General features: G+C 37.3%; 1 protein-coding gene across 1 annotated transcript in view; it reads left to right on the top strand.

Annotated features, from left to right (window-relative positions):
* Positions 1–18,457, top strand: part of frmd5b (FERM domain containing 5b) — a 34,437-nt gene extending 15,980 nt beyond the window's left edge. Inside the window, exons 2-14 of the mRNA XM_084403894.1 lie at positions 1,224–1,328; positions 2,294–2,336; positions 2,482–2,560; positions 2,719–2,816; positions 2,973–3,096; positions 3,246–3,333; positions 3,487–3,575; positions 3,682–3,745; positions 3,908–3,999; positions 7,633–7,707; positions 7,847–7,915; positions 8,008–8,114; positions 14,947–18,457. Of these exons, the coding sequence (XP_084260020.1) occupies positions 1,224–1,328; positions 2,294–2,336; positions 2,482–2,560; positions 2,719–2,816; positions 2,973–3,096; positions 3,246–3,333; positions 3,487–3,575; positions 3,682–3,745; positions 3,908–3,999; positions 7,633–7,707; positions 7,847–7,915; positions 8,008–8,114; positions 14,947–15,527 (1,614 nt within the window). The 3' untranslated portion in view covers positions 15,528–18,457. The remainder of the gene's footprint in view (positions 1–1,223; positions 1,329–2,293; positions 2,337–2,481; positions 2,561–2,718; positions 2,817–2,972; positions 3,097–3,245; positions 3,334–3,486; positions 3,576–3,681; positions 3,746–3,907; positions 4,000–7,632; positions 7,708–7,846; positions 7,916–8,007; positions 8,115–14,946) is intronic.
* Positions 18,458–19,612: the final 1,155 nt, after the last annotated feature.

The following is a 19,612-nucleotide window of genomic DNA, read 5'->3' as shown; positions in this document are numbered from 1 at the left end:
CTATATATATTATATAAATATATAAATATATATGTGTGTATATATACAGTATAGACTGTATATACTGTAGGCTAATATACACAAATATATTATGTTAACAAAAACGGTTATGTTAGATGCTTTTAATCAAATTGACAGCACTAATATATATATATATATATTTTTTTTTATGTGAAAACTGGTTACAAAACATAGTTTGGAAAAATGTGGGAAAATTACTTTATAAAACAACTGCTCAAGTGCAACAATTTCTGTTTTTGAAAGAGTACATTGTTAAGGCATATTTACCTTACACTAAATGGGATGTCAGCAACAGTGTTTGGGAAAGTAACTTGTGAAACTAATTTACTCCCTAAAAAAGTAACTAAATGTGATACTTAGTGACTTTTTATGGAAAGTTATGTTGCACGTTATTTTGCATTACTTTTTCTCACTTGGGCTGGGCTTGGTAGGTTGTTATTGCAAAAAAACAAAAGTAAAATTTTTGACAAATATCAAGGCTCTTTCACACCAAAAAAGTGAAATGACACAGGAGAAGAAAGGTCAACATTCTTACTTCAGCAACAAAAATCATGGATCATCGAAGGATAACCATCATATTTACACAGCGCACACAACGCCTCTGCACCTTTACTCCCGATTTCTCTCACCATGGGGACTGGAGAGCTGTCAGTCAATAAATGGGAAAACAAAGTCACTTAAAAAGTAACAAAAAAGTACAGTAACTCAGATATTTTGTTGTAAATTTAAAAGTAATGTGTTACTTTCCTCGTTACTTGAAAAAAGTAATCCGGTTACATAACTTTAATTTATTAGTTTATTTAATAGGGACCATGCATATTCATGTACATTGTTGTATAAAAATACACCATGTAAATATGCCAGAATTAGTAAAAAGATACTATTTTTCATCTGCAGTCCCTAAGCCAGTAACATAAAAACTAACAAAAAAAATAACCAACAATCATACAACATTCATTCACTATGACAACAATACACATAAATAGAAATATACATCAACAATACAAACAAAACAAAAATTCATAATAACAATGACATTATACATTCATAACTATTACATAACTTATGCTACTTGTAATGTGTTACCCACTACACTGGTCAGCAAAAGAAGTTGAGTTATGTCCAATATACTGTAGAACTGATATGATCCAAAAACTGTATACAAACATTGTCACATTGATTCCTGTGTCTCTCTTTTCCAGAGGGATGCAAAAGGTCAATGGCTGTTTGAGCAGGTCTGCCATTATCTAAACTTATTGGAGAAAGACTACTTTGGCATCAGATTTGTGGACCCAGACAAGCAACGAGTGAGTTTCTATAGTATAAATATAAAATGAGCTGTTAATAGTGTACTAAGTGGAAAATGGTTATTTTTATATTTTGACTGAGATTGGACATAGTTAGGTGTTAAGGTGGTAAGGTGATAGTTAAGGTGGACACCATATTTAATTTTACACAAATAAAAACAAGGCTGTGAGTGTTACGGTCACTACATTTCCCATCATCCTCCCTGGCCCTCACCTGCATGCTCTTCCTCTGCGTTCATTGTTTAGTTTCTAGCCACTCCATTAGTTCTTTTGGTTCAGCTGTATCTTGTAAGTTACTATGGTTACTGTCATTGAGTTAATTTGCCCCAGCTGTCTCGTTTCCCTGATCTGTTTCTCCATGTTCCTTGTCTTGTATCATATATATTTTTATTTGAGTGTTATGTGGTTGTACTATTTCATGTTTATTTCTAGATTAAAGTCTTCCTTAGTATCGCCTCCGTTGTGCGCTTTATCTTAACCACCTCACCATACAGTTGGTTCAATGGGTTGTAATGTTGGGTGCCTTGATGTTGATTATTCAGCCAATGTAATTGAAAATGTTTAAAAAAAATAAATAATAATAATCCAGTCAACAAAACACAAACCATGGATTGTGAAAAAGTAGACTTTCAGACAGCACAACAAATTGACTGTATATTCATCGCAGCCTTCATCTATGTCCCATCAATTTAAATATGGTATCTACCCTGACTAAGGTTCATGCTAGTATTATATATATATAATAACCATGCCTGATAAAAGCAATGTTAATGTTTGTGTTTGAGCTTGAAGCAAGACACCCAAAGATCACATGCTGATTCAGATGAAGAGCTGCAAGGGGTGATGCAATCGATATGTAATGTTGTGAACAGTCATCAGTTGACAATGATAGTCATAGCAATGTGTTAAACTGGAATTTCTATCTGTATTCTAGACATCATTTCTGTTTTATTTTGTTGTTTCAGCACTGGCTGGAATTCAGCAAGCCAATTACCAAACAAATGAGATGTAAGTCATATTGTATGTGGAAAATCCTTCTTACACTGTGTGCATGTTGTGAAAAGAATAATCTTTTCATTCAAATATCCTTCTAAAAGGCAGAAAATGTATATTGTCTGGTTAATTACATCCATATGGATATTTTGTGCCCTAGCTCAGCCACCCTACACCATGTGTTTGCGTGTTAAATTCTATCCTCCGGACCCTGCAGCTCTTAAAGAAGAGATCACTAGGTACTGCTCATTAACATGGAGTCCATTATTATTCATAATTAACATAGTTAAAGAATCTATAGGAAATCATATTAGACAAGTTACAGAGTCTTACAATTATCTGATGTATGTATGATTAACACACTGACAGTTCAATATATACTCTGCATTGTTTTCAGATACCATGTCTTCCTACAGATTAAAAGAGATTTGTATCATGGCCGACTCCTGTGCAAAAGTTCAGATGCTGCTGCATTGGCCGCATTTATTCTGCAGGGTAACAGCAAACCACAGTCACAGGAGCCATTCTTTACAATATTTGTTGAATTGTGACATCTCAAGAGTTATATGTTATATGAATGACATTACAGTAAGACAAGACTCTCAAGATGACACTGTTTTTGTTTTATTCTTTCTCAAATTTTTTTTTTAGCTGAGATTGGCGATTATGACCCAGGGAAGCATCCGGAAGGTTACAGCTCTAAGTTTCAGTTTTTTCCAAAGCATTCTGAGCGCCTGGAGCGCCGCATTGCTGAGATCCACAAATCCGAGCTGACGTAAGCTTACATTCAATTAGCCTGTCACATGCAGTATGTCACTCTTTTTAAAGCTGTGCTGGTGTTTAATGGAGAGATTAAATATATTTTATGAAATTTATCTCCCAGAACAAACACAGAATATTAACTAGTCTGTTTATTTCCTACAGAGGCCAGAGTCCTGAGACATCTGAAATGAATTTCTTAAGGAAAGCTCAGTCTCTAGAAACATATGGAGTAGATCCACACCCCTGCAAAGTCAGTATCCAAATGTATCAGCTGCTCATATACAGGAAATGATTTTCAACACAAGTGTCTGAACTGAAAGTCTTTTAAGCTGAATTGTTACATTCACAAAGAAGTGTAAACACACAGATTTAAAAACATGTTTGAATTTTTTCTGTATGACAGGATGTGTCTGGGAATGCAGCATTTCTTGCATTTACCCCCTTTGGCTTTGTGGTACTGCAGGGGAACAGGAGGATTCATTTCCTCAAATGGTGAGAGGCGAAATTAATCTCGCATATCATTTTCATTTGCTTAGTAGTCAAGATCAAATGACTGTGTATATGAATAACTTTGACAGTATTTTGTCATATTGTACAGGAACGAGGTCACCAAACTAAAGTTCGAAGGAAAGACATTCCATATATATGCAACTTATCAAGAGGTAGGTGACAGCAAGGCAGCCCCAGGTTATGCAGAAGAACAAATGGTCAAAAGTAAGATGAATGCAGACTGATACAGGACCTAGGAATTGATCAGGAAACCAACCTGTTCTATTTAACAAGTAAATAATTTCACTTACTGACCTCCTGTGACCTTTACTAAGGATCAGAAGATCATCTTGACTTACTTTGCTCCAACACCTGAGGCCTGCAAGCATTTATGGAAGTGTGGGGTGGAAAACCAAGCTTTCTACCAGTGAGTGTGCATAACCTTTTTGACCTATCAGGCTGAAATTTGGTTCAAGCATGGAAATAGCATAAAAAGAGAAAGAGCAAGCAATCAAGCATAAAACATCTTGCCAATTATTTAATTTAGTTTAAACCAGTGGTTCTCAACCTAGGGTACAAGGACCCATTTTGGGGCCTCTGCAATCTTCTAAAGAGTCTACAGGAGGACTTAAAATGAATTATATGAAAACTTAAAGGGGGTACTTCATCGCTGGCATAATGGCTTTCAATACAACTTGGCTGCCTATGCAGTAGAAAGGCGGGGGAAAAATTTAAATCGGTGCTAAATCGGTGCTAAATGGCTAAAGAAAACAGAAAAAAGGCTGTTATCTTCCCTTTTGCCCTATAGGTAGGAAAACGTCAACACCCATAATGCACTGGGCATGTTGACGTCCAAGGCCACTCCCAGTCTGCTATGTTTAGACTTGACCATTCAGATCGCCTTATATATTTACTATATTTGCTATATTACGTCTTAGCAAACTTTTAGTCATAATGGTGTTGAATTGCACTTCCCCTTGGGGGAATCTCCGCCGCGTTCAACAGACCCTCGACCCTTAGATTTTGACAGATGGAGCGAGCCTTCTCAGTAGCTTTATACCAATTCAGAGGCTGCATCCTTCGAAGGCCACATTCAAAGGCCGATTGTGTAACAGCTGCGTGACGAAGGCTGTCCCGATTCTAAGGCTCCTTCAAATGCAGCCTCCAAATGTGTCCTTCGTTTCCCGTGCAGTGAAGAATATAACAGATGGATTCATTCGTGACCTTGCCAGAAATTGCTGAATTACACTTTTAAACGTAAGGATTTGGTAAAAAAAAAAAAAAAAAAGCTTTAATGCGGTTAAAATGTTGCCTTATATCTTACAAAGGTTGAGATTGTGACGTCACAGCAGTTTGGACTTATTTTAACTTAATTTATCCCCGAGATGGAGAGAAGTCATCGAGGGTAGGGCATAAAAATTGGACTTAAAAGCAGCGCTGAAAGTTTGATTTTGAAGGTTGGAGCTAATCTCTGCAGGAAAGTTGACCTTGAGGGTCAGAGTTGAGAACCCCTGGGCTAAAGGCTGCAAATAAGTGTAAATATGGAGAGAACACTGCTACAAAAAAAAATCTGTAGTCTTCATGTAGTTTCCATTTCAAACTGGATGACAACGAACACAGTGTTTTAGGCCAAACGGAGGGTAAAAAACTGAAAATTCCGCCCAACCCCCAAAGCAAAACGGCATTGCGTACAGGTAAGAAAGCTGTTCCCATAGTGTCCATTTTTTACCATAATGCTGTTTAAAGAGTAGACAAAGTACAATACAATTATTAGTGATAAACCTACCCTTACAATAAATGTTCTGTTAATAACGCTCTGTCGATCTGACTGTCTGTGGGTGGGGATACAAAAAGTATAATCTGCAGTTTTCATGAAAGCAATAGAGCTTTGACATGTTTTGCATGAATAAACATGGATGTAAATGGAGAAAGAGAAAACATTGTTAATTTACATATACTACTGACATTGTAACAATACAAAATTAACTCTACAAGTTTCTGTCACTAAAATAAAAATAATTAGAGCAAAAATACGAGAGGAAATGTATGGAGTTAATATTGTGCCATAATTAAACAAACAAATCCAGCATTTTGCAAACTCGATCTGCTTTGCAAATGAAAACTCGACTCGCAAACAAACAGAAAGCAATGTGCAAGTACAAAGGTAAATTTAAGCGAAAAATGCAGTGAAGTAACAAATATGTATTGTGTTTTACAAATATAAATAATTGAGCCTAGATTATATTTTACAAATAAATACAACCCATCCTACAAATTGCATGTAACCTTTGAACAAATACCAAATCTAGTGCATACAAATGCATATCTGTCTGTTATGATTGTGAGACACGTGGCTTTTTATGAGATCTCTCAGCTCGATTTTCTCACATATGTGTCCAGGCAGATCCTCTCAGGTGTTTGGTGTTTTTAGCCCCAACGGCGCCTTCCAGGCAGCGAGGGGATGGGTAGGTTTATGGTTGAGGTTAGGGTTAGCTGCCTCTAAGGAGCCATTGGGGGCTAAAACACCATTGAGCATTTTCTCACAAATGCAGATGAGCAACTTCCTCTTCTGAAACAGTAGATGGCGCTAAGATAGGAGATTAATTTAGCGCCAGTCTCCCGGGAGAAGCACTGATTTGAAACTTGCCTTTGCCAGAGCTGAGGAAAATGACCAGTGAACAGGTGTGTTTCTGTCTTACTTTATCTATAATGAACCTTTTTAAGGTTTTCTTTTGCAAAATGTTTATTACATATCTAGACAGAAATCCACATTAGCACTTAGTAGCACTTCACTCTCTCTAGGATAGGGGAATCTATAAGCTGAAAGCTCTGCCATCATCAAAGCAATGTTGCTTTTTTACATTTTTTCTGCATCGGATGCATACGAAATGACTAAATTAGTGATTATGTCTACACTGAACGAATCTATTTCTTTCGTTTTCCATAAATTAATGAGAACATTTCATTTAATTGAAAGGAGGGTTTCATTTGTCTGTCCAAAATAATAATTTGGGCACTGCATACGTCACAGGCAAGTTAAGAAACAATTGTATATAGTTTGTTTTGTTCATTAATTGTTTTATTACATTAACAGTTAAGCTGACTGAATTCCAACGAAGTAAATAAATAAGTGGGACCCTCCTTTCAATTAAATATATAAATGTTCTCATTAATTTATGGAGAACGAAAGAAATAGACTCGTTCAGAAAATGTAACGTTTTTACAAAAATGTAAAAAAGCAACATATAATGGCAGAGCTTTCAGCTTATAGATTCCCCTATCCTAGAGAGAGTGAATTGTAAGTGCTACTGTGGATTTCTGTCTAGATATGTAATCAAATTTTGCAAAATAAAACCTTAAAAAGGTTAATTATAGATAAAGTAAGACAGAAACACACCTGTTCACTGGTCATTTTCCTCAGCTGTAGGCAAAGCCAAATTTCAAATCAGTGCTTTTCCTGGGAGACTAGCGCTAAATTAATCCCCTATCTTAGCGCCATCTACTGTTTTAGAAGAGGAAGTTGCTCAACTGCATTTGTGAGAAAATCTTCTGGACACATTTGTGAGAAAATCGAGCCAAGAGATCTCATAAAAAGCCAAGTGTCTCACAATCATAACAGACAGATATGCATTTTTATGCAATAGATTTGGTATTTGTTCAAAGGTTACATGCAATTTGTAGGATGGTTTGTATTTATTTGTGAAATATGATCTAGGCTCACTTATTTCTATTTGCAAAACACAATGCATATGTGTTACTTCACTGCATTTTCACTCAAATTGACCTTTGTACTTGCACATTGCTTTCTGTTTGTTTGCGAATCGAGTTTTCCTTTGCATAGCAGATCGAGTTTGTTTGCAAAATGCTGGATTTGTTTGTTTAATTATGGCACATTATTGACTCCATAGAAATATCTTAGCCAATATGGGGGACCTTTAGATATTATGTTGGACAATGGGGGGCCTACGAGTCAAAAAGGTTGAAAACCACTGGTTTAGACAAACAGTTATTTTTCTTATTTATTTTTAAATCTATCTCTCATTCTCTCCATTTCTTACAGGTTTGAGAAATCAAGTCAAGTTCGCACTGTGTCCAGTAGTAATCTTTTCTTCAAAGGGAGCCGCTTTAGATATAGGTGAGTAGTAGTATCTGCTATAAGTGAACCTCATGAGTTCGTGAGCCCTGCTTAATTAGGCTTGTGTTGTGAATATATGTTAATTAATGGATTAGCTGCAAGCAACACTAAGATTTTGATTGCATAATTTCCCTTATAGCGGTAAAGTGGCCAAGGAAGTGATGGAACAGAGTGCCAAAATCAGACGAGAGCCTCCAGAGATCCACAGGTAAGTCTTCTCAACACTGACTTGTTTTCTTAACAGTTTAACTGTGTTTGACAGTATGCCAATTGTTATGTCACATCTTTTTGTGGGTTCAGGGCTGGGATGGTCCCCAGTAGGAGTTGTCCCTCCATCACTCATGGCCCACGACAGAGTAGCGTTCCCCGAACACGAAGGAGAGCAGTCCATATTTCCATCATGGAGGGTATGCCCATGTGCCTACAAGCACACACACACACGCACGCACGCACGCACGCACGCACACACACACACACACACACACACACACATTCTTGTACATCTATCTTTATGAGGATATTAATTGACACAATGCAATCTCTAGCCGCTTACCCTAACCTTACCCATCACAACTAAGTGCCTAACCTGAACCCTTACCCAAAACCTACCCTTAACCTAATTATAACCTTATCCCTAAAACCAAGTCTTGACCCTCAAACAGGCCTTTAAAGGGGTCTCAGAAAGTGAGGACCGGCCAAAATGTCCTCACTTTACTCTCTTTGTCCTCACTCCAATGGTCTAAAACTCAAACTGGTCCTCACAAAGATAGTTGTACAAGTACACACACACACACACACACAAACACAAACAAACATGTTTTTATATCATTATGTAGACTTTAGACATTATGGTTTTTATACTGTACAAACTGTATATTCTATCCCCTAACAGTGCTCCTAAACACAATCCTCACAGAAAACATTCTGCATTTAAAAAAAACCCCATCAAGTATGATTTATAAGCTGTTTTCCTTATGGGGCCCCGGCCACCTGTCCCAACAATGTCAAAAACTTAATTTACTATTATTTGCTCCTCGCAATGTAGGTTAAACAAGAACACAAATGTGCGCACACACTTAAGCATATAACTGCTCCTTTCTCATAACAAAAATTTTATTTAATTTGTAACTAGAAAAGTTATGCATTCTGTCTTCTGAATCCAACTCAAGGCAAGATCTGTTGGTCCAAACTCACTGAAATACTGCTATCTGGTGGTATAACGTTGTATCTCCCCTATAATAAAAAGCATCATGGAGATTTTTGTTTGGTTTATTCCTCCACCATGATTCATTATTGTGGACTATATATTATGGACTATAACTTGCAGTACTTTTTTAATGCCTTACCATTTTTGCCAATTTTTTGTGTCAGCCACTACAATACTATAGATTAAAAAAATGTAATAAAAATTATAATTCACAATTCAGTTCTGTTCACAACACAATTCTGGCTGCAATGTTTTTCAAAATATATAATTCAACTTTAAACACATATACAGTTAGGCGTAAACCTACACAGAGTACACTACCATTCAAATGTTTGGGGTAAGATTTCCTAGTGTTTTTAAAATATGTATCTTATGCTTACCAAAGCTGCATTTATTTGATCAAAAATGCAAAAATGTTTTAATAAATAAAATCGAAAATTTATCAAATAAAATACAATTTTAAATTGAAATTCCTTTCTGTGATGGCAAAGCTGAATTTTCAGCATCATTACTCATTACTAGTCTTCAGTATCACATGATCCTTCAGAAATCATTCTAATATGCTGATTTGCTGCTCAAGTAACATTTCTTATTATTATCAATGTTGAAAATAGTTGTGCTGCTTAACATGTTTGTGTAAACTGTCTTTTTTTCAGGTTCCTTTGATGAATAGATTGTTACAATTCTCTTTAAACTACGTAAACGTCTGTCACTTTTGATCAATTTAATGTGTCCTTGCATAATAAAGTATTAATTTCTTACTGACCCCAAACTTTTGAACTACAGTCAGTGTACATAGTCATGATTACAAACCTTGAAGCTGAGAAGATAACAAAAGTGTGCTCTGGATAGGAATACACCACACTCCATCTCCCTCTATTGCTCTATGTGTAACATGAGAGCTGCTCTCATTGTGCACAATGTGACCAGACGTTCACCTGTTCCAGTCACTTTACCGCATTGCCAAATGCCATCATGGTTGCATTTGTCTGTGTGTGAGGGTACTCTATAAGTGTGCTGTATATTTTGAGTTTAAGGTTAGTTTTGTTTTAGTACCTGCCCTGTACAGAAATAATAAAAGTCTAGTACTTTAGTGAAACAGACACAGTGTGCTTGCAAAAACACACAGGCTACTGGTAAATTAAAAATAATTCACTATACTAAAACAGGGGGTAAAAGCTAACAGGAAGTACAAATTAAGGCTTCACAAGTCCTTCAAGTGGGTTTCATGACAATTTGTGTCGTGCACAAGAAAATACAGAGACAATGAGAAGTGACAGATTTTACCTTGTCCAACCATCACTGTTATTATTACACTGTCTATAAATAGAGAGCCTGACCATGTATGTCATGTGGTTTGTGTCAGAATGAGTGTGTGTTGTGTATGTGCTCTTTTGTTACAGCCCATAATGGGTTTGAGGGGGTTGGAGCATGCAGGGCAGCTGGGCTTTTGGGCATAGAGGGACTTATGGAGCTTTAGGGCTTTAGGGTGTTCTCGCTTTCTCACACTCACTTTTTCAAACACACACACACACTGTAGTGTTATGTCATTTTTGTTCAGGAGGATAGAGGGAGGAAAGGGGGCTATTGGTGATACACTGACGCAGGGGTGAGAACATCAGACACTTTAGCGGCTACATTCTGAAACCATGGTGAAGTGTCTCATACGGATTAAAACAAAGGTGAATGTTCACCTGCGGATGATCAACCACTGTTACCGGGATGTGACGGTACGGGTGTTGACGATGGGACCTAGACTATTAGGGAAAGCTCTAGGAGCTCTGCCTCTGTTCCCTTCCTTGCCCAGCTCCTCCACTTCCTCTGGAGCTTCATCCAGACTTGGTGTTCAACCCACCAGCACTGCAGGTAAAGCTCTAGGTCATTTGGAACAGCTGGGCGTCCAACTTATTTCAGTGTGACTGCATTTGAATTTGTTAGTATACAGTGGATTGGAGTGCCACCTTTGTTAGGTGGAGCCATATTTCTGTGTTGTTGTGTAGTTCTACAATATACACTAATTATATTTACAGTGTAATCAAAATTATTCAACCCCCATTGCAAATCAGGTATCACTCCCTCCAGGAAATAAACGACACCACGGTTCTGGTTACTGATGGATTTATTGCTCTTGTCATCCTTTTCTCCGCCATCACATTCACCGTCAATGAAATCCACCGTCAAACTACAGTATGACAATGTAAAAGATAATCACGTTCACATACACTATAAAGAGGTAAATACAAATACACTCGGGAAATACAAACGTAATACACATACCTCGCTGGCTGCATATAACCAAGAGGGAATGAGTTCACTTGAAAATACCCGGTTCAAAAAACAAAAACGAAAAACATCTTTACTTCTTCACTCAAAACACGAGTAACTCTTGTAATCCACACACGGAGAATAACTTCTCACCAAATATGTGTTTTTCCTGTTGCACCTTGAAAAGTGTCCGAGTGCAACGCAAAATGTACTTTCGACACTCAATATTCATGAATGGATTAAACAAATATAACAAAACATGTTAAATAACAGAAATAATATGTATGGCAGTTATATCAGGTTTACTGGCAAAATGTACAGACTTTCAGCTGTTTGTAATGAACAAATCCAACAAAAGTAATTGCTCAACACAAATGTTTCAAGTGGTTTCGCCATTTCAACTGAAAATGACTTTTAATGACTTATGCAGTCTCAAAATCATTCAACCCCTTCATGGCAAGCATCTTGTATAATTAAGAGATGTATAATCAGACTCCAGCTTCTGGCAGTGTTTCTGAAGAATCTGAGGAATCTTAGCACGTTCCTCATGAGAAATGGCCACAAGTTCAGTAATATTCTTGGGTTTGTGTGTTGCAACCGCCTTCCTCAAATCCCACCAGAGATTTTCTATGGGGTTCAAGTCAGGTGACTAATGGTCACTGTAGAATCTTCCAGGACTTCCTCTGCAACCAAGCCTTGGTCGAATTTGAGGTATGCCTGGGATCATTGTCCTGTTGGAAGGTCCAATGACACCCAAGCTTCAGCTTCCTCACTGATGGCATGATGTTTTCTCCTAGGATTTCCTGATACTTCAATGAATCTATCTTCACACGCTGCAGGTTTCCAGTGCCAGAGCAAAAGCAGCCCCAGAGCATCACAGAGCCATCATGTAGGCCTAATTGTAGGCAGTGTTCTTTTCAGCATACACTTCATTCTTCTTCCTCCAGACATACCGCTGATCCGTAAGGGTGATCCATTGTTTCATAGCTCCACAGAACAGAATCCCTACACTTCTGTGGCTTAATTATTTATTTGATATTGAGCCCTTTTCTTGTGCTTTGGGGTCAGTAGTGGTGGATGTCTTGGAGCTCTGGCATGGAAACTGCATACATTTAGTATGCGCCTTACTGTGCAAGCTGAAACCTCAATGTCTGTTGCCACCAAGTCTTGTTGCAGGTCTTTTGCAGTCACTCAAGGGTTTTTCTGAACCTGCCTTCTCAGAAATCTGGTTGCAGCTTTTGATAGCTTCCTCTTTCTGCACCGTCCAGGTAGTGTAACCGCTGTTCCTTTAACTTTGAACTTGCAAACTATGCTTTCAACGGTCTCTCTAGGAACATTTAGTGCCTTTTGCTATCTTTTTGTATATTGTCCCTTGTTTGTGAAGGGCGATGATATCTTCTCTTAACTTTTTGGACCATTCTTTTGACATTTCTAACATGCAGTAAAGTGTGACAATCAACAAACCTAGCCAGCACAGATATTTTGTGTTGTAACATGGTTAGTTGTCCAGGGGAAGAAGGAGGCGGGAACCGGCGAACGTTCAACAACTTTAATCATAAATAAACAAACACAAAATGAAAGTAACATGAACATAAATGCACATAAACAAACACATTACTTAAAATAGTCCAGGCCTGGTCCTCTCTTTTCCTTCACTGTAGTCGCTCCTTTTATGCTTCCGTAGCTCCTCCGTGAGATATGCAGTGTGGTGCGCAGGTGACGTTCATTATCAATCACACCACCGGCTCGCGCTGTTCTCTGTAGGCTCTTTGCCTGCCCTACTTGCCACACGTGTTATTGCTCAAGCACACTTGCTCACTTGCTTGAGACAACACCTGTTTTGCAGATTTGTGCTGTTGTGAGGGATTCTATTCACGGGGTTGAATAATTTCGAGACTGCAGAAGTCATTAAAAGTTGCATTTTCAGTTGAATTTTGGGAAACCACTTCAAACATTTGTTGTTGAACTACTTAAATTACTTCTTTTTTTTATTTGTTTATTGCAAACAGCTGAAAGCAATGGGGCTTAATAATTTTGATTACAACAGTACATCATAGTCAGTGCATATTATCAATACATTGGTACCAGTTTAATGAATGTAAATGGTCTCTGTGAATAATAATGGAATGTCACTTATATGTTAACTAGCAAAAAAAAATAAAGAACTTAAACAGATTTTTTTTTCTTCTGATTTTCTAATAACTTTTTCTTTTTCTGAATATCCATTATTTGGAGGCAGCTTGGATATTGATGTGCTGAAGTAGATTTGCCACACATTTATCTTTCCATACCAATATACAACTTTTAATTAATTTACCCATTCTGAAACTTTTGAACATTGTTTAGACCAGTGGTACAGATAAGCTTGTGAAATCAGTACAATACATTAGGATTGGGCAATTTCATAATTGACTTGATTTTAATTCTTCAGTTTGAAATGAAATGGCCACAGCACACATGAAGTTAAATTGGAATTAAAGGAAGTGCAATTTACTGAATTGGTTAGAGAAATGTAACCAGCTTTCTGGGAAATTAAGTTTTCTTCCATCCTAAGACGAGTTGATACATACCTCTCTCGCCTCAGTGCGTGCACTCAATCGCTCTGGTGCGCGGCGACACTTTGATAGCACTTAGCTTAGCCCAGTTCATTCATTAGGGACCAAACAGAGATGAAGTTAGAAGCGACCAAACACCTCCACATTTCCCCATTTTAAATACAGTTATACGAGTAGTTACACGACCAAGTATGGTGACACAAAATAAAACGTGGCGCTTTTCTAAGCGGGTAAAAAGGATAACTATAATGTATGGCGGAATAGCACTTGGGACACGGGAGCACTTCGACTCGGCGCAGTAAAAAGTCACGTTGGTTCTAATGACAGAAGTGAGAGGGAGAGGGGGAGAGGATTTTTCAGGAGTGATGATATTACTGCGCCGAGTCGAAGTGCTCCCAAGTGCTATTCGTCAAATACATTATAGTTATCCTTTCCGCCGCGCGCCAGAGCGATTGAGTGCACGCACTGAGGCGAGAGAGGTATGTATCAACTCGTCTTAGTTAAGGGAATAACATAGTTTAATATGAAAAAACGGTGGAGTGTTCCTTTAATACTTTTATTCAGCAAGGATGCATTTAATTGATCAAAAGTGACAGTAAATACAAAAAGAAATCTAATTCAAATAAATGCTGTTCTTTTGAATTTTCGATTCATCAAAGGATCCTGAAATAGTGTAGGACGATTTCCACAAAAACATTAAGCAGCACAACTGTTTTCAACATTGATAAATATGAGTAATGTTTCTTGAGCAGCAAATCAGCATATTAGAATGATTTCTGATGGATCATGTGACACCGAACACTGTAGTGATGGCAGCTAAATATTTAGTTTTGACATCACAGGATCATATTACATTTCAAAATATGCTAAAATAGAAAACAGTTCTTTTAAAGTATCACACTATCACTGAAATATTTATTTAAATAAATTCAGCATTTGTGAGAATAAGTTACTTATATAAAACGCATTTTAAAAATCATACCAACCCCAAACTTAGTGTACATAGTGTATATATTCTATACTTTTTTTTTTTTACAAATGTATTGTCCAGGATGGAAGAAAACTTAATTTCCCAGAAAGCTGGTTACATTTCTCAAACCAATTCAGTAAATTGCACTTCCTTTTATTCAATTCTGACTGGTACAAAATCCTGAAAGCAAATAGACATCAATGCATCAAACACAATCACTGAACATCCTTACTCTGTTTCAGGTTTGGAGTCCCTGCGTGACAGTGGCCATTCCACACCAGTACGATCGGTCTCCAATGGCAACTCATTCCTACGCTCCCATGGAAATGGAGCCGAGGGAGGAAGCGGAACAGCTGAATTTTCTGAGGATTCTTACAATCCCTCTGACAGCGTGCTTCCCACACCTGTGTCCAATGACCCCTCGGACCAGGCTCAGGTTCGCCACACGAACGGCCCACGCAGGATCCAAGATGAAGGAGGAACAGAACCGTGCACTCAAAACCAGGCAAGGCCACAGGCCGTTAAGCCCAAAGGGAAACGTTCCCACCTGGAGAAGGTTCAGCCAACCCAACACGGCCCAGAGGAAGGGGTGAATGATTTCATCTGTAGTTTGGCCCGTCTTTTCTTAGTGACCCTGGCTCTGCTCTTTGCCCTCCTTATCCTTCTTATTGTGCTAACAGAATCTGAGCTGGACTTGGCCCTTCTTAGGGACATCCGGAGGACACCCGAATTCCAGCAGTTCCACTATGAATACTTTTGCCCCCTTAGGCGCTGGCTGGCCTGCAAGTTGCGCTGGATGGGTGGGAATCTCATTAACAAATAACTGAGACTTGAGTGCAATAGCACCCCTCTCTCCTGAGAGTGTAGTCTGTAGTAGTTTGAGAGTGGGACGTTCTAAGCATTAATATCATACCATGTACCATGAGTTTAAAACGAAATTACTATTATCTACATAGCCAAAGCCGTGGACTTCCTACCATGCCAAGACGAGAACCTGTGTGTTTCAACTCTAGTTATTGTGAAATTGTTCTCTGCAGCATTTGGGTAAAAAATTGTATGTATAGGTCTTTAAATGCTGCTGTCACCCACACGTCCTTTATCTATCATTTAAATGTAATATCTACACTCAAGAAATGTTCAACCAGACTGTGACAAGTAAGACCTCATACTGCAATCAAAGACAAAGTTGCCTTTATTGGCCAGACAATAGACAGGGGCCGAGACAGCCATAGTTCACCCAAAAATGAAAATTCTGTTGTCTTTTACTCACCCTTATGTTGTTCTAAACCCGTAAGATTTTGGTTAATCTAATCTAATAAAACACAAGATATTTGTAATAAAACCTGAGAGGTTTCTGTTCCTTCATTGAAAGTCCATCCAGTTTGTCATAAAACAAAACCAAATGAATCGAGTGGTTTATTACAAGAAGAGATTTGATCGCTTATATGATGAACAGATTCAGTGTAGTCTTTTATTTACTAAATAATGAGTGACACACATTCATAAAGCACATCACATATGGTGAACATACAGAAGCTCCAGTGTGAGAATCAATTATGAGAGATTATGATGAACAATAAAAAACCTACATTTTGACCATTTGTGATATGTTTAATTCTGTTCATCATATAAAGTGATCGTATCTCTTTAAAAGACTTGGATTTAACTGCCCAATTCGTATGGATTCATTTCATGACACCTTTATATTACCTTTTTGGAGTTTTGGTTACCTGGAATTTCAATGGAGGGACAGAAGACAGTTCTCAATATCTTCATATGTTTTTCGAAGATTAATCAAAGTCATGTGACATGATGAGGATGAGTAAAGGATGAGAGAATGTTCATTTTTGGGTGAACTATCTCTTTAATGTTGGACAGTTTGAGAGTGAGTTTGGAGGTTTTTTGTGTGAGGTATTTTGTAAGTGTAATATGTTGGTACAAGGTGTAAATTTGATCCATATCATACTGTAAACATGATTGTGGGTCGATGGTATGGATCAAAGCCATTGACAGTGTCATCTCTTTTAATAGTGCTTCAGTGGTGTTTTGATGAGAATTTAGTAACACTTTACTATAAGGTTTGATTTGTTCACATTATAGGTATCATGAACTCATAAACTATTTATTCATCTTTATTATGAACAAACATGAATTAACAATGAATAATAGTACACTTAAATTAACTGAAATTAAAAAATGCTTTAATATAGTTGCTCATTGTTAGTTCATGATACCTAATGGATTAATAAATTCAACCTTATGGTAAAGAGTTACTGAGAATACATTTGTGTAAAGACTTTTAACACCAAAGTATGGGTCATCTGAAAATTCCCACTGTCCTTTAACCAATCTAGAGTGAGAAACGATATTTTATCCCATACAAATGAGCACTGATATTTAGTGGAAGATGGCGGCCTTGAGATTCAAATGTTCTGATGAGGGTGAAGAAAGTGCACTGGATGGACAAAGTAATGTGAAATATTTGAAAGTCTAACCTATTTCTGAAAAGAACATTGAATTATCTATAATTTGTTCAATTATTTTTTTAAGCATGCATCATTATTTTGGAGACCTCATTCTTTCACTTACACAGCCTTAATTTTCAAAATTAAAATGTGACGATGTCTTCTGTAGGTGATGATGAATTTGTTCACACAACTAGTTTATCCAGTTGTGTGATTATGAAATGATCTTATCCAAAGGCATATAGTCTCAGAATGGCTGAACTGGTAAATGCATTTTCAGTCTAAACCAAATGACAAAATGTTTCATTTCTGTTACTTTTCTGTTGCCTTCATGAGACACATATTAGTAAAGGGTTGTATTAGCTGTAAGACAAGTGGCAGAGTAATTTAATTTAAATGACAAACTGATGGTAAATTTAAGACACAAAGGTCATCTGTGGAAGTAATCACACATAACTATATGCACATTTTTAAATATCTTTGGTAGAAAAGCTTATGTCAAGAAAATAAAAATAAAACCTAACTGGAACTCGTTGGTACTGTCAGTTGTCAGGCCTACAGCAATTGCAAATGTCCTGAAAAGATTTGGGGGTTGAAACCCTACATTTCGAGAAAGCAACATAGTGTGATGTAATTCTTTTATGTGCTGTTGTGTGCTGTGTGTGTGTAGCTTCGTAAAATAGCCTAACTAGAAACAGTATGCAACAATACCACTGATGGCACAGATGAAAACACCTGCATCGAAATCCTAATATGTTTGTCTCTGCACTGGTGATTATGCGATAATAATACAAAAAGAAATGAAGCAATACAAAATGACACTAATAAGCCAGCAGAAAAGTGTTTTGTTAACCTAAAACAACAAGATGGTTGAGAAGTGCATTACAAATTCAGTAACCTAAGAATGTGTTGATTGTTTGTCTGACACTGTGCCGTTTGCAATCGGCAGGTGGCGCTATAAATCAGCTCTAATATACTGTGACTGACTAATTCTTCAGATCTCTTACTGGTGACGATGGACACTGTTTCGGACATTTCAAATGGTATGTTTCACTCAAAGCAATAGCAGATTGAAATGTTGTATTTCAGAAGACAATCTGAAATGGATAATGAATTACACTGTTATACAATGACTCGACTGTGCCTGAGCCATGTGATCTTCCTGCTCACTGTACAGCATCAGATTATTATTTTCTGTAAATTACATATTTTATTTTCATTGATTCATACCATAATTTGGTTACCCTGTGTTGTACCAAGAAGGCATTAAAGCAGTTTATTTTTATGTTTTTCTAAAAAAAATAAAAAAAATAAACCTTCTCCAAACCAAATTTAATGTACTTACGCAGTTTTGTGAGTTTCATAAAATCATTAAAAAAATAAATAAGAAATTCCACTTGATGTAGGTCTGCAGTAATCGATGTAGAATTGTAATCTCAACTTTCAACATTCTTACTGAACTATTTTAAAATAATTTCCAGAAACCTTGCTGCGATCCTCTGAGACATTGTAGGAACGAGGCCTTCTCTAAATGTTCTTACTTACATATGAGTGTAGCCTACTGATGTGAAAGTGCATGATAAATGACGTTTAACTAATATCTTAATGTATTTGAGTAATCAATCAGAGTCAACAGGCAAGTGTGATCGCTGCAGAAATCATTGCAATGTTAAGCAATTACCACTAGTCGGCAGAAACACTCCTCTCATCCAAATCTCTCAACAAATTTTCATATATTGCTAATGCTAATCGTCGGGCAAACCTAAAAGGGGAGATGAGAGGGGAGAGCTTATATACAAGGAGAGCTTATAAGTAATTCATGACAAAATATGGCAGAAAAAGTCAAAGGTGCCATATTATCTGTGTAAAGCCCCATACCTCAGAATTGGTTGTAGATACTGAATGCACAAGGTTTTTATTCACAGAAGAGATTAGACATTAAACAGGCAAAAAAAGGTAAAAAGTGAGGGGAAATTCATAAAGCAGCAGAATGAACACAACACTGTCAACACTAAATTAACCAGCCTTAGTTCAAGCATGGTATACGGAACGTCAGATTGCCATCTTAAAGGGATAGTTCGGCCAAAAATGATATTAAACCCATGATTTACTCACCCTCAAGCCGTTCGAGATGCATATGTCAATCATTTTTCAGACGAACACATTTTCAGTTATTTTAGAAAATGTCTTAGATCTTTCAGTGGTTATAATGTCAAGTTATGGGGTCCACTCCTTCAAGTCCCAAAAATCTGCATGCATCCTTCACAAAAGTAATCCATCCGGCTCCAGGGGGATAAACGAAGGCCTTCTGAGGGTAATCCGTGCGGTTTTGTCGTAACGTTCCGGCAACGGTCGACGCGCGTTCACGGGAGATGGATGCTGGTGTATGACGTAGGACGTAGCGTAGTAAGCGTTGTGACGTAGAACGAAGTATAGCTAAATC

This window comes from Rutilus rutilus, assembly GCF_951802725.1.
Source record: "Rutilus rutilus genome assembly, chromosome: 3".
NCBI classification, from domain to species: domain Eukaryota; kingdom Metazoa; phylum Chordata; class Actinopteri; order Cypriniformes; family Leuciscidae; genus Rutilus; species Rutilus rutilus.
This window is presented reverse-complemented; position numbering and strand designations above follow the sequence as displayed.